This window comes from Lactuca sativa, chromosome 2 (genome assembly GCF_002870075.4).
Source record: "Lactuca sativa cultivar Salinas chromosome 2, Lsat_Salinas_v11, whole genome shotgun sequence".
In the NCBI taxonomy this organism is placed as follows: Eukaryota; Viridiplantae; Streptophyta; class Magnoliopsida; order Asterales; family Asteraceae; genus Lactuca; species Lactuca sativa.
This window is the reverse complement of record NC_056624.2, coordinates 191,829,739-191,844,847: the sequence shown is the minus strand read 5'-3', so window position 1 is coordinate 191,844,847 and position 15,109 is coordinate 191,829,739. Positions and strand designations below refer to the sequence as shown.

Below are 15,109 nucleotides of genomic sequence, written 5' to 3'. Positions count from 1 at the left end.
TTTGTTGAACCGTCAATCGTTCCTTGCTTTCCACACACTCCACATCATTTCGTAACATATACTAACGAATCTCACTCTCTTTTTTTAGATAATTACCCCAGTTTGAGGCATAATCCAAAACATCAAACACTGAATTCAAGCTAACCAAATGAATATTACACCAACTAAAAATCCACTCCATGACTGACTTTACGAAAGGGCATTGTACTAAAATGTGATCCATCGTCTCTTCCGCATTCCCGCACTGTTGACAAATGTTTGAGTCCACCATCACCCGTCTTTTGATGAATTCCACAGTAGCTGGTATTCACCATAATCTAGACCTCCATATGAAGCTGATTACTTTTAAAGGCACATGTTTAATCCATAATAATTTTCCAATGTCTACCAGTTCCTGAGTTTGCAATCTAACTCTCAATGCTTTGACTTTATACTCACCATCAGTCGTGAGGTCACACAACCAAGTTACACCATGAGGTTGCACATTCTTTTTAATCATCTGATCAATTGAGACTCCTTTTGTCTCCAGATCTTTCTTTGCACCAGTAATGTTTTTCCAAGTTCATGTCAATGTTTTTCTCGAGTAATATTCATTCGATTTGTTTTTGAATATTATGTATACCTTTTATAACATTTGCCCATAGTGTCATTTGTTCCACTCTTAACCTCCACAACCATTTTACAATAAGGGAAGTATTTAGTGCTTTTAAGGAACCCACCCTCAAACCGCCTAGCTTCTTATTTGCTATTATATTCTTCCATGGAACCCAATGGATTTTTGTTTACTCCTCAGACCCCCCCTAAGAACCGACGTCTGATTTTATCTAAAGTATTGATTATACCCTCGGGTGCTACAAATAGTGATAGAAAGTATGTTGGGAGGTTCCCTATTAACAATTTAATGAGCGGTAATTGCCCCTAGAATCAAAGTAATGTTGCTTTCCCAATTGACAAATTTTCCCGAAATCTATCCACAATCGGTTTCCGATGTTTCTTCAGTTTCATGTTGGCTCCCACAGGTATGCATAGGTAAGTGAATGGTAGGTCAGATGGTTCGCATCTAAGAGGCCTTGCCCAACACGCAACTTCAGTTGTATGTGCACTAATACCATAGACTTTGATTTATTAAAGTTTACCTTTAAACCTGACGATACGTGAAAACAACGTAAGAACCTAGCTAAGTTTTTGATATTTTGTTCGAACCACTCTTCGATGAACAACGCATCGTCGGCGTCCAATAAATGAGTGATCACCGGACCTCCATGTGGCATCTATGCCCCTTTGAACACCCCATTAATGCAAGATGCTTTCATTTCCACGCTTAGACCTTCCACTGTGGCTATAAACAGACACGATGACAAGGGGCCCCCTTGACAAACCCCTTTTGAGGTATTAAACTCATTTGTTGCGTTTCCGTTAACTAGGACTAAAGCTTTCACTGAATTAAGGCATCCCCGAATCCACATCCTCCACTTTTCCCCAAATCCTTTTTGTTGTAAATTTGTGTTTAAAAAGTCCCAATTTATTTTGTCAAACGCCTTTTTGAATATGCTTTAAATAAGAGAATTTTAGATTTTGATTTCTTCGCCAATGCACATACTTCGTTCACCACCAGCGGTCCTTCTAATACATCCATTCCCTCAACATATGCCGATTCTACCTCGTCGAGGCAATGACCCATCGCTTTTTTTTATCCTCACCGCCAGTATTTTTGCAATAATTTTGTACATACAATCGATTAGGCTTATCGGTTTGTAATCATTATGTCTTTGACTTTGGGGGTTAGGGAAATAAAGGAGGAATTACACAAGGTATCCAAAGTGTCGTGTTATTCAAAGTATTTGACCACCGCTGCTATATCGCCCAACTGAACCTCCCAATATCTTCTGATGAATTGAAATGAAAAACCATCCGGTCTAGGTGCTTTTTCATTTCCACAAGCCCACACGGCGTGTTTGATCTCTTCGAGTGTAATAGCGGACTCGAGATTTTGGAGTTCAAATGGAGGAATCTTTTTGAACAGGGGGTTGATCAAGTTAGGCCTCATAGGACACGCCTCCTGGAATTTTGCTTTAAAAAATTCTATGCCTCCATCTTGATTTTCAGAGGATTAGTGCATTACTCACCATTTATCAAAAGACCATTAATTCTGTTTTTCCGGTTGTTGTTGTTAAAATATCCATGGAAGAATCGAGTGTTTTTATCTCCTTCAATCGCCCACTTAATTCTTGACTTTTGTTGTAGATATAATACCGTATTTTTCTCTTTTTCTATGATCTCTTTGTAACCCCTGTGTCTTATTTCAATTTCTTCATTAGATAGCATCCTGGATTCGGCTTCAATATCAATTTTGTGGACCACATCTTTTAGATTCATAAGATCGACCTCTTCCTTTGGGAATGTGGTGACTCTCCATTTTTTAAGTCCCTCTTTCACCCATTTTAGTTTCGCCAGTAAGTACATGTCTGAGGTACCATACCCCCTGAAGCAATGAAAATAGATTCACAATCCTCCCTCAACATCCATGAATTGAAGAATTTGAATGGCGGTAGTACAAAGTCACACCACAAGGATGTGAGTAATATAGGGCAATGGTCTGATATTTAGCTAGTGTGTTTTTTTATCAAAGTTGTGTCTTAATCAAAAAAAAATTTAAAATATTTAAGCAACTATAATATTTAATGCATCTAACATTTTGAATGGGTCGTATACATAAATTAAATACATCCCAAAATACAATTAATCTAAACAGTTTGATGGTGGTATTAGTTGTGAATTTTCAAACTGGAGTGAAACTCTAAAAACGGAGTAGATGCCAAACCCTTAGTAAAAATATCGACATAGCGATGAGGAGAGAACATGTAGCATACATAGTTCTTCAAGGTAAATTTTGTCTTGAAGGGAGCAAATGTTGATTTCAATGTTCTTAGTACAATGATGTTGGAGTGGGTTGTTGGACAAACAAACAACACTATCATTTTCATAGTAGATGATGGTGGCATGATCACTATAGTGACCCGATTATGATCACATGTGCGGAATAGTAAAGATCAAGTGAATCATATAAACACGAAGAACACCAAGAGTAAATAAATCTTTAAGCTCCTCTAGAATAGAAAGAGTTTACAAAGTGGGACTTGTAATGGTTCCTCTCTCTAAACTAATCTCTCCAAATGGGTTCCATCATGGTTCTTACATAAACGGGAGTGAATCGGTTCCTATTTATAGGAAAGACTCAACCCATTACACATCATAAGAGGGTAGGGCACATACGAGGAAAACTTGCACATTAACGTTCTCCCCCTCAAAGTTAGGATTGGACGTCCTAATTTCAATTTCCAAACGAGCTCCAAGCGATCAAGACCCAACTCCCCCTCAAAGTAAACTGGTCTTCAAATCCGCTTTGAAACGATAATATTCGAATACCCATTTCAGCATTCTCCCCCTTTTTATAATCAATAAATGATTATAAAACCCACAAAGGATGAGAAGCACTCAAGGAATAAATATGACGAAACTCCCCTCAATGTGTGAAAAAAATGAAATCATGAAAATCTTGCACGAAAAACAATCATGAAAAGTCAAGAAAATTTTCCAAATTTTTGTGAAAAATTCGACTTTTGGGTGGAAGTTGCAAGAATTTTGAAAACAAGGTAATAACTGTCAATTTCACAAATTCTGTAGGGACCCGTTGGGACAAATCAGCTTCAAATGTGAAACATTACCCCAAAGGTGAAACTGGGTATAAAGTGTCAATTCGCATCAACTATAGGGACTGAATCTGAAAAATCTTCCTACTTCACAAAATTATACCCCCAATTCGAAACCGGGTAAACTGTTAAAATTCTTAAACTTTAGGGATTCGAATTGAAACATCTTTACTTCTTCAAAAATTACCCCACACCGAATTTGGGTATAAGTTGTCAAAATGCTGAAAGATCAAGGTCTCAAATTCGAAATGATGAACTCTTCTTCCCCCATTGTTTTCCAGTACACGAACAAAGAACATCAGTCGAATTTGATGTCGACTCCAATCAACACCATACTAGTCGAACCAATAATTGATTTTCGACTATGTGGCTTTTAACTTTGCGGATAACTCAACACAATTTCGACCCAAACACTTGATTCGAATTACGTTCTCACCCAATCTGTTCCAGAATCGAATGAACATCACCAATATCCATCAGTCGAATTCGACTCACGTTTGACTTCTTATCGTCAAAACTCGTTCGACTATCAAATAAAAGTGTTCGACTTAACCCATTTGGGTTTCGACTCACAAGCCTCGTTGAACAATTAATTGTTAATACATCTGACACCACAAGATTTCGACACACAAGTAGTGTGCTTCAAGCTTTGTCGCTTTCGACTCCATATGGACATTCCAAAATCGAAATCGTCATCTTGAATCAAATTTAGACTTCATCAGTCTCCATAATAGTCGAATTTAACTTTTGATATTGACCAATTTCCTCAAAAACACGTTCAACTTGTACCAAAAGACCATCGATTATGTGATTTTCGTTTGACCTCAAAGTACCATTGACTCCATTGACTCATCAAAAATCTATGAAATTCGATTCATACACATTCATTTTCGTTTTTAAAATTCTTTTTCGACTTGTGATTCTCAATTCTCAATCGAACTCAAAAGAAAATCTATCAATATCATCAAAATCAAATCAAGAACACTTTCGACTATGATACTCAAACTTAATATCGGCCTAGTTCAATTTCAATTCCAAGAAATCTTATTCTCATTCGATTCGACTCCAATAATCCATTACAATCGATATCCCGTATGTGAACAACAGAGGTACATCAGTCGAATGATATTCATGTTCGAATCAACCGTTCTTGATTTCAAATCAATCGAACTACCAAATGTCCACAAAATCGAAACCTTCATCTATCGATTCCAATCGAGTATTAGCGAAAACGAATTTCGATTTTGACTATCAATTTCGAATAGATACACATATGCATTCTACTTGCAAGGTGTGAGATCCAAAATTGAGTTTTAATTTTGAATCACCAGTTCCAAAACGTCGACTTCACAACCGATCTAATTTTGACTTTCAATCAGTTCATTCTTACAATTTCGAACTAAGGGAATATACAACTTGGGCTAACAAAATGAACATGTTCAAATTAGGATCAAGCCCACATGCCACTTCCCTATTCTCATCCCATGATTTCTCAATCTCGTGCTAGTATTTCCAAACCCACTCAGTGCCTTAATCATCACATCACCACCAAATTACTCATGCCTAAATCTCACCTTCAAGCTCTTCAAGACCCGAATTGGACCATTACAGTGAGGGATGAATTTAACGATCTTATTGCTAACAGTACTTGGGTGCTTTTCATGCGTCCTCCCACGGAAAATATAGTTTGTTCTATGTAGTTATATCGTAAGAAATATAAGGCATACATATCTCTTGAGCGATATAAGGCACGTTTGGTTGCAAATGGAAAACATCAACAGTTTGTGATTAATTGTGATGATACTTTTAGTCATGTTGTTGAATTGGCCTATATACACATTGTTTTGAGCCAACTTGTCTCATATAACTGACATATTCATCATCTTGATGTCAACAATGCTCTCCTGCATGACCACTCGAATGAGATAATTTATATGTATTAGCCACCAAGGTTTAAAGACCTAATTCACCCAAATTATATGTGTCATCTACAAAAGTCTCTTATGGGTTGAAAAAAGACCATAAGCCCATTTTTATTGGTTTCAACGTTATGCTTCTTATATCATACACTAGGCGAATGCCCACGCGTTGCGCATAAACACCTATATAGTTGAAGTCTTTACAAACATATGGTTTTTAAATATAACAATAACGATGTTGTTAAATTTGATATAATAATTTGTATATACTAAATTGATATAATATATTGATTATTTTGAATTATATGATAATATATACATTTATTATAACTTCATAATCTCAATCATTTGAATGATTTCTACCCGCGAGTTACACATGAATAAAATTAAATATAATATATGATTTGATGTTATTTATAGTTGTTTTTATTATTAATTATTTTTTTTAAATTTATTTGCTTAATGTTTTAATTTCTATCATTATAATTATTTAAAACATCAAACATTGTTTTTTTTATTTTAAAGCTAACAATATAATAATTTATATAGAGTTGTTTTTAACTATTGTTATTGTAAGTTATTTTAAGCTACTTATTTGGAAACTTTTAACGATTATAAAAATATATTCAAGAGATATTTTATTTAAATTAAGATTACAACTTATTTTTTGCTTTTATCACTACAAATTATTACTTTTAACTATTTATAAAATATTCTTTAGTTTTTAAAATGGAACTGAAATTTATATTTGAGTTGACATTGTAATGCTCATAAACACCTATATAGTTGAAGTCTTTACATATATATATATATATATATATATATATATATATATATATATATATATATATTAAATATAACACTAATGTTGTTAAATTTGATATAATATATTGATTACTTTGAATTATATGATAATATATAAATCTATTATAACATCATAGTCTCAATCTTTTGAATGACTTCTACGCGCGAGTTACACATCAATAAAATTAAATATTATATATGGTTTAATATTATTTATAGTTGTTGTTATTTTTAACTAATTTTTTAAAATTTATTTGCTTAATATTTTAATTTCTATCATTATAATTATTTAAAACATCAAACATTATTTTTTGATTTTAAAGATAACAATATAATCATTTATATACAGTTATTTTTAACTATTGTTATTATAAGTTATTTTAAGCTACTTATTTGAAATTTTTTAACGATTATATAAATATATTTAGGAAATATTTTAGTTAAACGGATATTACAATTTAGTTTTTGCATTTATCATTTTTAACTATTTACAAAATATTATTTGGTTTTTTAGTGGAACTGAAATTTATATTTAAGTTGACATTGTAATGTTATATTTAAATTAACAATTTAAGTATTTTCTCCAAACAGCTCAAAAGTTGTAGCTTTAAACTGATAATGGTTTACATGCAACAACATTTTAAATCTAATAAATTAAGTATAATATGTTAAAATTTAAAGACATAACTTTATAAATAGAAGTAAATATATTATTTTAAAATTGAAATTTAATCAATTTATAATTACACTTTAGGTTTGATATTTATTTAACCTTATTAACCAACTTACAATCATTATTAGAAAGACACTGCAATTTATCACTTTTAACTATTTATAAAATAATCTTTGGGTTGTTTAAGTTAAATAAAATTTATATTTAAGTTAAGCCTATAATGTTATATTTTAATTAATAATTTAAGTATTTTATACAAATTGTTCAAAAATTATACCTTTAAAATGATTATGATTTACATCCAACAATATATTAAAACTAATAAGTTAAGTATAATATGTTAAAAGTTAAAAAACATAATTTTATAAGTAGAATTAAAGATATTATTTTAATATTGAAATTTAGTTTATATATGATTACACTTTATATTTAATATTTATTTAACCTAATTACCAAATTACAATTATTATGATAAAGAAATTTGAAAGGTCATGGAAGTTTTAAATGAATGTGGTGAAAGGAAAAAAGAATGGGGGTTTCAAATGCATGAGATTCAAGAAAAAAATGCTAGCTTTATAAGTATGTATGATATTGGATTTAAACATAGTTGTTTGTGACTTTACTATATATTTTGCAGGGCATTAATTTAATGTGTGTGTGTGTGTGTGTGTGTATATATATATATATATATATATATATATATATATATATATATATATATATATATATATATATATGTCATTCTTCTCACCGTCTCATCTATGTCTCTTATTATGCATCACATTATTTCCCTTTTGGCCTCTGAGATTTCCATGAAGGATCTAGGGGATTTATCATATTTTTTGGGTATTACAGCTACTAAGGATGACAAGGGTATTTTTTTTCTCAACGCAAATACGCGTTAGAACTACTTGAGAGGTGATCATGTCCAACTACAAACTCTGCCGCACTCCATCTGTCACTTAGTGCAAACAGTATAACTCTGGCTCTCTAGTTTCAGATCCTACTATGTATTGCAGCCCAACAGGCGGACTTCAATATCTTACATTTACCCGTTTAGATTTATCCTATGTTGTGTAACAAATCTATCTATTCATGCAAACATCTTCACCATAGGGCTTCCAACATCTCTTTTATGTATTTCAGATCCAGTGTAAGCGTTTGCTCTCGAGCTCTTGCTCAAACTGTGGGGACGTATTAGTGTATATGTATTTATTGTATTTGTGTTATATTTAGTCTAACCCATTTGTATGTAATTAATAGTTAGTCCATTTGTGTCATGTAGCCCAAGGTACTTTGTATATATTATTTCTTTTAACGGAAATCCAATTATGGGAAAATCATAATCTTACACGTATTTCTATTGAGATAAAAACATGTCGTAGTGATTTCCTATAACAATAATTCCAAGAAAATGGTTTATGTCCCCAAGATGGAGAACTTGTTGCCCGGTGTGGCTATAATTTGTTGTAAAAATTCAGAAGATGAAGTAGTCAAAATATTGTCATTGATGTACAATAAAAGATACTCTGTATATGGTCCCTAATTACAAATAAAAATGGAAGAGTCGCACCGACTATGTACAAAGATGATATGCGAGACAAACTAAGCAAAAGCAAATCATGTTCAAGGTGCCCGATTTAGGTCGTACCTAGACCGTTGAAGTAGGTAGACATGATGCAGTAATATATTGTCGCAAAAACCCGACTATTGTTATATGGACCCATCTTCGCTCGTGAACTCTCCTTTTGATGTATCAACTCATCAGTGGCTCGATTGTAATGAGGATTCGAAACAATGGTTTTGAAGAGAAGCAGAAAGTGATGTCTAATTCAACAAAAATGTGCATCATCAACATCAAACCTGCTACACATACAGTCATGGTGTTTTTTAAACACTTTAACAAGTTTAATGGTATAATATGCAAAAAATAATGATACTTTTTTGAACAAAATAGAAATTGTATTACTTTCCTAAATCATTTCCTCTTTTCCTAAAAACTCCTAAAATCAACCGTCAATTTAATTTTAAATTCCTGTTAAACTAAGATGTGACCTAGCACCGTAGGGTAGGCCTGTCGAAAAAACCCGAAACCCGTTCTACCCACCCGACCCGTTTCGAATTCGGGTAGAATGGGTCGGATAGAACGGGTAAAGGGTATGAACATTCGGGTAATAGGTTAACCCAATAATAATATAGGTCGGGTTTTAGGTATGCATATTTATTTTCGGGTATACCCGAATACCCGAATTCGTTTTTAAATAATATCAAATATACAATGCAGTCACGTACACACACTTCAAATAAAACAAACTTTTTGTTTCCTTTTTATGAACGACAGCTCGACAGTCGACGCAAACTTGCAAATGGAATACGACGCTGAAGCTGAAGTCTTGAACCGTCATCACAATTCTCAGTTTCTCACTATTGTACGGAATGGAATTAAAAAAGTACATAACATATTATAATGATTTGTATTGTTATTATATATGTACTTGTTAATTGTATGAAGTATTTTACTACCCGATTCTTTATTAAACCAACCAACATGTAAACATAAAAAAATAAAGAAAAAAAAATTATTAATAAGTGTCATTTAAGAAATTTTCGGGTATACCCGATAATTACCCGACCCGACCTCAAACCCGAATATCCGAAACCCGAAAACCCGAATTACAATATAGGACGGGTATCAGGTATTATTTTCTTAAGGAAATACCCGTTCTACCCGAAACCCGAAAATTTTACTCGTTCGACACCCCAACCGTAGGGGTATAGTACACCGCCCCAACCTCAAAAATCCCCACATGACGAGGGTGGTCACTTGAGAAAACCAATGTATATCTCTCCTCGTTCAAGCCCTTGCTTCAATTCAAATGGATCCATGTTTAAATCTAAAGTGGATCCATATGTGAAAATTCTGAAAAGAAGTTATAGGTTGAAGGTTTAAAGCATCTAAGATGAATCCATGACATATTTCTATTTATTTATGTAATATGTTGTAAAGAGAATGAGAGAAAAAAAAAATAACAGTAGAGATGCAGGGAAAAAATAAGAAGTATGTTAAATATACCTTATGGTCTAAACTGTGTCAAGTAACTAAAACGAAAACACGAAAATTAAAATGCGGTGAAGGTGGATCGAACACCTGACCTTCAGATCTTCAGTCTGACGCTCTCCCAACTGAGCTATCCCCGCTTGATGTTTATATGTAATACTTATTTTATAAATCTGTTAGTTGGTTTTGTTGCTGATAAATCATCTATCTTACCCATGTGCTCACCATAGTTTGTTGTTCCCCGGCCATCAGCAATCGCCATGGAAGAGGACAAACGGAATACCACCATATACACAGCCGTCACCATTGATCACACCGCCTTGTATTACACAATGTGCTCTTTCTTTGAAAGAACCCTCCCGGAAACCAACACCGCGGCGCCATCTATAATGAGTTCACTGCAATTTCACTCAAGTGCTGATCCTCACCTCAATGTGGCTCTACTTCTAAACCTTCTTAACGGCAATTTCGTATTCTCAATTCATGTCGTTAACGACGGAGACGAAGTTGTTTGTGGTGCTCGTGCTTGACAGCGCTGCTAGGGTTCTATTTTGTTGCTCTGCTCCACATATCTTTGATTTCATCAAGCTTCTTCCTTTTTCCGGTTAGTATCAATCGTAAGAAGAAAATTGCTAATTACCCATACGAAAAAGACGATCAGAACTTTTATTTCATCATTTTAAAAGTTGCTGAACTAAGGTTTAGAAATAAGTAATCCAACAAAGGAAAATTGTTATAAATGGTCCACATTTTTGTTTGTTAACAATCATTCTTTTTTCAGACAAGAGAAATTGACATATAACGAATGTTGAATTGAGTAGAGCTATACAGGAAATCTTGGATATGCTCATCTAGAAAAGCTAAAATCTTTTGTCTTGTATCTATGTTTTTTTTCTTTTTTTTCCTCTTTGAAGATTGCTTCCAAAAAGCGCGATTTTTCTTTGAAGTTATGTTTTCATATCTCATTGCTTACCCTGCAAACTTTTGCATTTGAAGCAAAACATTTGTCAATTGAATGGTTGTTGAAAACCTGTTTGCTCCATTTGGAATTCAAGCAATGTATTCTCTAGATTCAAAATCGACCAATTTTTTTTTTTTTTCGTTTTGTAACTCCAATGTTTTTCTATTTAATAAACTTGACTTTCAAAAGTTAAGCTTGTACTTATTTACATAATCTTACCAGAATTCAATTAACAAACAAAAGCATATCATTTATGTCAACAAATTTCTTCTTGCTTCTTTCATATAACATTCCCAATAAATATTGCTGTCTAATTACAAGTAAAGTTTCCACCTTTTTCCTCCTTTTAAGAAAATATGCACACAAACAGCAAATACTTTCTACTGTTACATGTATATTTGTAACAAAATTAAACCTTTTTTTTTACAGTCGTGCAACCTTACCCTTCCTTAAAGGGTTAAGTTTCTCTGCCATCCAAGATTCCAACATTTGTAATGAAGCCCTAGGTTGATCCATAGGAACCATATGTCCAGCATTATGAACCTTAATAAAAGTAAGAGGTCCATGATTCTTTATAATCCCAGCTTCTTTTCCATCAACTAAAAATGAAGTATTCAAAGCTGCAACAAAATCCTTCTGTCCAGACCATGACATGGCATGAACCCATCTCGAGTTCCCTGAAAATCATTCATGTTAGTCAATGACTCATTGACTCAATTCAATAAAATCGGATAATTAATAGTCAACATCTTGAAGTCAACTTACCAAGCCAATTGCAAATAAGATCATATTCTCCAGCATATACAAGCAATTTCACATTCTCTTCTAGAAGTTCTGGAATCCCAACTTCAAGATTTCTCATCCAGTCATTCATCATTGCCTCATACACTCCATCACTACATGAAACATAATCTATATTTTTTGGTATCCCTAATGCTGTTTTAACCGATGATTGTCCTAGAAAAGTTTCCACTCTTGAGAAGTCATAGCACAAGTTACCCTCACATTTCTTTCTTATATCATAATACTGCAATTAGAAAAAAAAAAAAAAAATCATTATAGAATAGAATAATCGATTTCCTACGTTTAGTGAGATTTTGATTCTCTTAGTTCTTACATTTATATTGTTTGTTATCGAAAGTATATCCTCAAAAATTTGTTGGCAAACATATAAGGCCGATTGGCATGTATCTGTTCCCGTTGTGCCTGAAATAAACACAATAACATGCGTACACAATTACAATTATAGAGCCTAAATGAACAAAATTCAAGAAACGAAGGGGATTAATTACCACATCGTTTGGTTGCTTGTTCACAATTTGGGATTCGTTGGCTTATTTGGTTATAATCTGATTCCGAAATTAAATGATTGGCTAAAGCGTAATCCGTATATGCTTGATACTGGATTCCCGGATCAGTTAACCCATTTCCAATTGCGAATCCCTTCAAGTTTATATGAATTCCTTCTTTGTTCTTGTTTCCTTGGTTTATTCTTGAAGCGAAAGATGGAATGTAATGTCCTGCGTATGATTCTCCCGTGATGTAGAAGTCATTATTGACATAATCGGGATGAGCCATGAAGAACGCCTGTCAAATGTCAATTGTCATTACAGAGTTAGATTCAACAACGGAATTGCTGATTCCGGTGTTGCCAGGAATAAACAACAGACCTGTAAGAAGTTGTAGAGGTCATTGCTAACACCAGTTTCGTCATGGCGAGTGTCTTCACCACTGGAACTATAACTAAAACCAGTTCCAGTAGGTTGGTCAACATATAACATGTTTGAAACCTGAGTCAAAGTCAAACAAACTAGATGAGTTAGTTGTACAGTACAATTCCTTAAAGCAGTAAAACAGAAAGTTACCTTATCCCAGCCATAATCATTCCAGACAAGAGACATGTTGTTGGTAATTTTAAAAGGACCATTTTCGTAAAACAGAGCAAGTTCACTGCTGCACCCTGGTCCTCCTGTCAGCCATATGACCACAGGGTCAGCTTTGGCTTTTCTTGATTCAAAGAAAAAGTAGAACATCCTGCAAACATTATCATTAACAATTTTAGTCCCTCTGCAAAATCCATCAATTTCTTGATTTAATTTTGTGGGTCCTGTTCTTTGTAGAAGAAAAATGGGCCAAATGAATGGATCTTGATCTCCAATCAAAAACGGGAAATCCCTCAATTCTTTTTGTATGTAAGGTCCTTGATTTCCAAAACATATGGGCAATAATTGATTGTCCTAAAAGTAGAGAATAAGACAGTAGTGCCCTTGTTTGGGTATCATTAGAATGTGCTTTTGGACATTTTGACACAACCCACATGTCCTTCAAAGATTCCTTACTTTAAAGTCTCTACCAATAGAATAAAAAGACTGTCACCTCTGCACCGAATACCTAAAGAATCCAAAATTTCCTAACCATAAAGATTTTTTTCCATGGGTAGGTAAATTCCCCGATTAAAAAATCAAAACCCATGAAGAAAAATGATAGCTTGGAATTCTTTTCATAAGAAACGACGACTTACAAGGAAAAAAGAAACCCGCATCTTTTGCATTGAATAAGATGGGAATTTTTCTTACATTGAATAGAAAGATTAAAAAAAAATGTTAACATATGATACCTTGCATCTACTGTATGTTGAAGATGATAATATCCTGTGTGGTGAGCCAGGTCATTAACAGTTGCACCAGGTTCACCATGAACAGGGAACTTCAATCGTTTCTCAAAAATCTTGGATTCAGAAACTTTAAAATTGTCATCAAAAGAGGTTGTGTGTGTGTTAAAGAAGTTGACTTCAGGATTCGGGTGCAAATTGAGGTCTCTGATCAGTTGGTGGCCGGTTTTTCTCAGAGGTAAAGATGGGTTGGTGGTTAAAGATGATGAAGAATTGAAGAGAAGGAAAGAGAGGAAGAGAGAGAGAATTGAAAGAGGAGAAGCCATTGTTTTTGTGTGTGAAGATGAATGAAAGGAGGTTGGTTTTGGTGTGAGCTTTGTGTTGGGGGTATATATAGTGTTTGATTTTTTGTATTATTTGGAAATCTATTTTTTCACACGTTACACATTAACTGTGTGTTATAAAGAATGGATAGTGAAGGATATATTAAATGGAAATGTATCTTTGTTATCATATTGCATGCAATGCATCATGTTGTTTCCTCCTTTGTTCTCTCACGATCTTAGAAATTTGTATTTTGTATTCATTTGAGTTTTGACTCTTTTCTTTAATCTTTTTGACCAATTAAAAACTTAACTTTTGACTTTCATATGAATAAATAGTCACATGGGTCGGATAGTTTCTGGATCCACTATATATGCTATCATTTATCATTCTAAAGTGGGGTTGAGATCGTTTAGTTCCGAAAATCAGAAATTCTAGAAATCGAACAAGAATATTTTTATGTGGTTCCAATCGGTTTCGGTTTCGATTCAAGTTCGATTCGATTTAGTAACGGTTTTCTTTTCATTTATTGATTCATTAAAGCGTTCCCTGCATCCTGATTTAATTTGTCTATTTTGATAAATATTTCGTTTGAATCACCTGAAAAATCCACCGATTTACGATACCATCAACCACTTAGGGTGAGGGGTGTCCTCGTTTACCTCCCTCCCATCCTACAACTTTTGTTAAATCAAATATTTAAAACAAATGGAATCTAATAAAAACATCATAAAAACTAATTAAAATATATGAAACTGTAATTAAAATAAAATTTCATTAATAAAAAAAATTACAACGAAATAATAATCAGATATTAAAAAATTACATCAAGTTATTAATAAATTAAAATGTATATGGAACTAGTAGTCAGATTAGCTATGAAGACATTTGCAATATGCTCCATGTGATAAGATCGTAGGTTGTTGGGAGTGTCTTCGCAATACAACTCCCGGAGAGTATCTAGATTTACTTCTAGACCTTCATGAACAGGTGGGAGTTCGTTTTTGTGAATTTAACATATCACCCGACCTTCGTCTTTTAAAATAATA

At 33.3% G+C, this 15,109-nt stretch overlaps 1 protein-coding gene and 1 non-coding gene across 2 annotated transcripts; both read right to left on the bottom strand.

The window, feature by feature from the left end:
• Window positions 1–10,231: 10,231 nt before the first annotated feature.
• TRNAF-GAA (transfer RNA phenylalanine (anticodon GAA)) lies at window positions 10,232–10,304 on the bottom strand. Its single transcript has one exon. It is a non-coding gene; the product is annotated as a tRNA-Phe (tRNA).
• Window positions 10,305–11,354: 1,050 nt separating this feature from the next.
• Window positions 11,355–14,123, bottom strand: LOC111901459 (serine carboxypeptidase-like). The gene is made up of 7 exons (XM_023897310.3): window positions 13,743–14,123; window positions 12,991–13,159; window positions 12,796–12,915; window positions 12,418–12,712; window positions 12,243–12,331; window positions 11,891–12,152; window positions 11,355–11,802 (listed from the first exon to the last, which is right to left on the bottom strand). The coding sequence occupies exons 1-7, from the start codon at window positions 14,060–14,062 to the stop codon at window positions 11,549–11,551; spliced, it is 1,509 nt and encodes a 502-aa protein (XP_023753078.1). The 5' UTR covers window positions 14,063–14,123; the 3' UTR covers window positions 11,355–11,548.
• Window positions 14,124–15,109: the final 986 nt, after the last annotated feature.

What these genes read in the sequence shown, in the direction of transcription:
- LOC111901459 (XM_023897310.3), bottom strand. Translation starts at nt 14,062, where the DNA reads ATGGCTTCTCCTCTTTCAATTCTCTCTCTCTTCCTCTCTTTCCTTCTC. An exon ending in ACCTCTACAACTTCTTACAG is followed by an intron (nt 12,713 to 12,795) that starts GTCTGTTGTTTA and finishes GACATTTGACAG; the next exon opens with GCGTTCTTCATGGCTCATCC. An exon ending in TCTTATTTGCAATTGGCTTG is followed by an intron (nt 11,803 to 11,890) that starts GTAAGTTGACTT and finishes AATGATTTTCAG; the next exon opens with GGAACTCGAGATGGGTTCAT.